General features: G+C 42.6%; 1 protein-coding gene across 1 annotated transcript in view; it reads left to right on the top strand.

Annotated features, from left to right (window-relative positions):
* The first annotated feature begins 234 nt into the window (after positions 1-234).
* The window catches only part of BUB1B (BUB1 mitotic checkpoint serine/threonine kinase B), a 56,751-nt gene continuing 50,985 nt past the window's right edge, over positions 235-6,000 (top strand). The window contains exons 1-2 of the mRNA XM_079699864.1: positions 235-390; positions 2,393-2,539. Of these exons, the coding sequence (XP_079555990.1) occupies positions 356-390; positions 2,393-2,539 (182 nt within the window). The 5' untranslated portion in view covers positions 235-355. The remainder of the gene's footprint in view (positions 391-2,392; positions 2,540-6,000) is intronic.

The raw sequence follows: 6,000 nt of genomic DNA, 5'->3' as shown, positions 1-6,000 counted from the left end.
CACCTGGACAGCCACAGTCCCCCGGAAACTACCACTCCCACTATGCACCGCGACAGCGTGGACTAAACCCGGAATAAACTACAAGTCCCAGAATTCCTTGGGTTGGAGGCGCGAGCGCGGAGGAGCGGAGGGGCGTAGCCCGTTGTCGGCGCGGGACCGTTAAATTTGAAACTTGGCGGCTGGCGTGAGGGCTTGAGGTGGCTGGTTCGCGAGGGAGTCAGGTGCGTGGTTTTTTCGGGAGCGCCCTCCGGTCGCTTCAGTACCTCGAAGGGCAGGTTGCAGAAGGAGGCCCAGGCGGTCTGCGGCCCTGAAGAAAGGCCTGCGGCTGGACGAGGCCCTGAGCCGGGAATGCAGGATGGCGGCGATGCAGAAGGAAACGGGTGCTCCGAGGTAGGTACCGGAGAAGGGCGGCCGGGAGCTGGGCCTGCGAGCCCCGAGGGTGCCTGGCAGGTGACAGAGGCTTCGCTCAGAGCAGCCCAGGAGAGCGCCGCCACGGTCAGGAGAAGAGCAGGCCCGGCCGGATCCTCCCTGCTGGAGTCGGACGCAAGTGGTGGAGGTGAAGGCGCAGAGCAGGGTTAGCACCGACCTCAGTGGAGTGAGGGCGCGTGAGAATCATGCTGCATCCAGCTTCAAAGCCAAGGAGGCTGTGGGACGCCAGCTCTCAGGGCCAAAGAGCTTGGAATTTGTCGTGTGGTCTGTGTTGGTACCTCAGCCCAGACGTTTGCTAGCTCTTTGACCTTGGACACGTCTTAATATGGAAAACGCTGCTATTAACGCTACCATGCCGGGTTCTGGGAGAATTCAAAGTATCTGTAAAGTAACTGCCTCCAAGTAAGTGCTCAGCACATGGTAGATGCTAGCATTAAGCTAGTAGCATAGTTAGAAGTCTGAAAAGCCCTTGTCTGCATGCTGGCTGCTCTTCCTTATTTATACATATATAAACTCTTACTCCTACCCTCCTGAAGCTTAAGTTCTGGGGTGGGATGAGGGTAGGGGCAACAGACAATAAACAAGATAAATAAACTAAAAGTTAGATGGTGGTCGGTACTAAAAAAATAAAACACTTGGGGGGTGCAATTTTCGATAGTTTTGAACAGAGGGCCTCACTGAGAAGGTGTCATTTGGGTCAAGACTTGAAGAAAACTCAAGAGCTAGTCCTGCATAGATCTGGGGGCGGGAGTGGGGAAGTACAAAGGCTGGAGGGTGAGAGTTGCGGGAGGGAGGCGCAGTGGGCCAGTAGCTGGAGCAGAATGAACCAGAGAATAAAAGGAAGCAAAGTAAAAGTGAGGATGCAAGCGTTGTAAGGACTTGGCTTTTACTCTGTAGTTGAAAGTTATTGGAAGGTTTTGAGCAGAGGAAAGACATGATCTGACATGTGTTTAAATGGGATCACTTTGGCTGCAGTGTTGAAAAGACTAAAGGTAGAAAAGGGTGGAAGCAGGGAGACCAGTTTAGAGGTTATTGAAATATTCCAGGCAAGAGAAGATGGTGGCCTGAGCCAGGCTGGAGACAGTGGAGATGGTGAGAAGAGATTAATTTCTGGATTTTTTTTTTTTTTTGCGGTACGCGGGCTTCTCTCTGTTGTGGCCTCTCCCGTTGCGGAGCACAGGCTCTGGACGCGCAGGCTCAGCGGCCATGGCTCACAGGCCCAGCTGCTCCGCAGCATGTGGGATCTTCCCAGACCGGGGCACGAACCCGTGTCCCCTGCATCGGCAGGCGGACTCTCAACCACTGCGCCACCAGGGAAGCCCCGCCTATCTGTTTTAAACCCAGAAATAGTGTCCCTCACCCAGAAGTAAGCTTCTCTTCGACCACTGCAGAGCTCTGAAGTTCAGAGTACATACCCTTTGTGGTGATTACCTCCAAAAAACTTTTGGGGATTCCCCCCATAGAATTGCTAGAATGGGGGGAGCCATTTGTGACCAGTAAACTATTTTTGTCTGCTTCTGCTCTTGGCTACCCATATACATAAACTTCAGTTTTAAGTCATCAGTTGAAACATGGGGTGTTAGTCTGATAAACACGATACTAATTTTAAATTAAACTAGATGATGCATTCAGTGGTAGGCATCGAACTGCTTTTTGTCTACTTTACCAAATTTATAATACTTTTTTCCCTTTTTTTCTTCCTGCCATAAACTTTCTTCTTATAATATTGTTCACAATACCCTAGCCATGTTCTCTCTTCCATTAGGCAATAGTATAGCCATAAACTTGGAAACCAGGTCACAGAAAGGCTCAGAAGCTTAGGAGTATAATAACACTACTAACGTGCCAACCCACTATATTCAACCCAAAGATCATGATCACTTTTCTGAAAACATTTACAATAATCTAGTGTTATAATAACTCAGTGTTGGTATGAGATTTACTTTTGTTTCCCTCTTCGCAGTGAAGTCATGTCCTTGGAGGGAGATGAATGGGAGCTGAGTAAAGAAAATGTCCAACCTTTAAGGCAGGGGCGGATCATGTCCACACTTCAGGGAGCACTGGCACAGCAAGAATCTGCTTGTAACACTACTCTTCAGCAACAGAAACGGTAGGTAGAATGGTTGGGGCTCAACCTGTCATCATTCATCCCCAGTTTGGTAGGTAATGTGGGTGTGGACCCGTGCAGTATGGCATGAGGAGTACTAAACTACTCTTCAAAAGCTGGTAGGATGAGAATCTGTTCCCCTCCTGCTTTCTCATCACACAACAGCTATCTAAAGATCTCAAGTGCACTTACGAACAAGAGCTATAGGATTTCATTTCATTGTGGAGCAGCCAAACTCTTGTATCAATAGAAATATTTCTCATACAGGGGGAACTGATAAGTAAAGCAAGTATCATTTTACAATATTTCACAAAAGTATTATGTCATTCTGGATCCCTAAGCAGAATGAACTCTTTGAGAGTAATCAGTTAATGAAATTGCTTCTTTGGATTCTGAGTACTGAGGGAGAGTGAATCTGCTATCTTTTATGTGTACTAAATTATTAACTTTCTAGGAAAGTATTTTCGAGAATGTGCCAAAAAGAAATAGTGGTCTCCAAAGAAAATGTAAACCTCAGAGAAACTGAATTTAACAAACTCAGGATACTGAAAAGCTGAAAAATACCACTGCATTATTCAAATGGACCTATGGAACTTACTCTCCTCTGACAAATGTTTTGATAAATATGCTTTTTTCAAAAAAGTAAAGTATCAGTTTCTACCTTCAATCTCATGACAAAATTCTGATATTATAGGCAAATTGTCATATTTTTTATACATACTTTATTTATTTTATTAATTTTTTGGACGTACCACGCGGCATGCAGGATGTTAGTTCCCCGACCAAGGATCCACCCCACACCCTCTGCAGTGTAAGCGCGGAGTCTTAACCATGGGATGGCCAGGGAAGTCCCCAAATTATCATAACTTTGATAGAATGTGGTGAATATCCGTGTTCATCTCTTTAGATCTTTAAAAGCATTGAATTTTATGGTTTTGTTTCACAGATGGTGCTCTATTCTTAAAGCTTCTTGGTTCTGTGATGTTGTAGTAGTTCTTCCACGTCACTAACTACTCTTCCTTTTTTCTTGTTGGCTTCCTACTGCATTTTACCTAAGTTTCTGTTCTTTGTCCTCCGTTCTCATTCCATATGCAAATTTTCCAGGATTGTTTAACTACTATTTACATTTCTTACTTGCCTTCTATCGATAAATGCCTTTTTATCTACCTGTAACATAATTAGATAAATGTTTCACTAATGTATTAAATACTGAATCTCTTCTCTCATAAATGACCTATCTTTTTCTACTCCATTTTGATTAATGGTACCAAAACTCAACTGAATGATCTTACCTCACTGCCCTCTCACTCTAATTTTATTTAGTCAATTACTAGGGATTTGTGATTTTTATTTTTTTATTTTTTATTTTTTGCAGTACGTGGGCCTCTCACTGTTGTGGCCTCTCCCGTTGCGGAGCACAGGCTCCGGACGCGCAGGCTCAGCGGCCATGGCTCACGGGCCCAGCCACTCCGCGGCATGTGGGATCCTCCCGGACCGGGGCACGAACCCATGTCCCCTGCATCGGCGGCGGACTCCCAACCACTGTGCCACCAGGGAAGCCCATGTGATTTTTATTTTTAAAGTATAATTTACATGCCGTGAAATGCTCATATTTTTAGTTAGTTTTAAGACATTTCAAGACACAGAACGTTTTTATTACCTCAGAAAGTTCTCTCATGCCCCTTCCCAATCAGTCTTCCTCTCCCTCATGAAGCAACCAATGATTAGAGTTCTATCACCATAGGTTACTTTTGTTTATTCTAGAATTTTATATAAATGGAATCCTACAGTTCTTTCAGTTTGTTTTTTAGCCTTTTTCATGTTGCATGTATCAGTAGATTTTTCCTTTTTATTACTGAGTAGTATTCCATTTGTTTATCCATTCAGTTGATGGACAAGTAGATTCTTTCTAATTATGTGCTTTATGAATAAAGCTGCTATGGACATTCTTGCATAAGGCTTTCTGTGGACATAGATTTTCATTTCTCTCGGAATAGAATTGCTAGGTCGTAGAATAAATGTATGTTTAATTTTTTAAGAAACTGCTGGTTTTCCAAGGACGTTGTAACATTTTACACTCCTATCAGCCATGTATGAGAATCTATTTGCTCCAAATCCACTCCCATATTTGATGTGGTCATTTTTTTTTCATTTTAACCATTCTGGTGAGTGTATAATAGTACCTCATTATGGTTTTGCTTCCCATCTCCCAGGTGACTAATGACGGTGAGCACTTTTTCACTTGCTTGTTGGCCTTTTATATATCTTCTTTTGTGGTGCATTTGTTTAGATATTTGGCCTAGTTTTAAAATTGGATTGCAGGAGTTCTTTATATAATCTGTATACAAATCCCTTATCAAATGTATGTGTTACAAATATTTTCTCCCAGTCCATGGCTATCTATTTTCTTGGTGGTATTTTTTGACAAGCAAAAGTTTTTTGTTTTTGTTTTATTTTTGAATTTTATTTATTTTTTACACAGCAGGTTCTTATTAGTTATCCATTTCATACATATTAGTGTATATATGTCCATCCCAATCTCATCCCACCACCACCACTCCCACCACCACTTTCGCCCCTTGGTGTCCATACGTTTGTTCTCTACACCTGTGTCTCTATTTCTGCCTTGCAAACCGGTTCATCTGTACCATTTTACTAGGTTCCACATATGTGTATTAATATATGATATTTGTTTTTCTCTTTCTGACTTACTTCACTCTGTATGACAGTCTCTAGATCCATCCACACCTCTACAAATGACCCAATTTTGTCCCTTTTTCGGGCTGAGTAATATTCCATTGTATATGTGTACCACATCTTCTTTATCCATTCGTCTGTTGATGGGCATTTAGGTTGCTATCATGACCTGACTATTGTAAATAGTGCTGCAATGAACATTGGGGTGCATGTGTCTTTTTGAATTATGGTTTTCTCTGGGTATATGCCCAGTAGTGGGATTGCTGGGTCATATGGTAGTTCTATTTTTAGTTTTTTAAGGAACCTCCATACTGTTCTCCATAGTGGCTGCATCAGTTTACATTCCCACCAACAGTGCAGGAGGGTTCCCTTTTCTCCACACCCTCTCCAGCATTTGTTGTTTGTAGATTTTCTGATGATGCCCATTCTGACTGGTGTGAGATGATACCTCATTGTAGTTTTGGTTTGCATTTCTCTAATAATTAGTGATGTTGAGCAGCTTTTCATGTGCTTCTTGGCCATCTGTATATCTTCTTTGGAGAAATGTCTATTTAGGTCTTCTGCCCATTTTTTGATTGGGTTGTTTGTTTTTTTTAATATTGAGCTGCATGAGCTGTTTATGTATTTTGGGGATTAATCCTTTGTCCGTTGATTCGTTTGCAAATATTTTTTCCCATTCTGAGGGTTGTCTTTTCATCTTGTTTGTAGTTTCCTTTGCTTTGCAAAAGCTTTTAAGTTTCATTAGGTCCCATTTGTTTATTTTTGTT

This window comes from Hyperoodon ampullatus (genome assembly GCF_949752795.1).
Source record: "Hyperoodon ampullatus genome assembly, chromosome: 3".
NCBI classification, from domain to species: Eukaryota; Metazoa; Chordata; class Mammalia; order Artiodactyla; family Ziphiidae; genus Hyperoodon; species Hyperoodon ampullatus.
The sequence above is the reverse complement of the archived record's forward strand: the minus strand, read 5'-3'. Positions and strand labels throughout refer to the sequence as shown.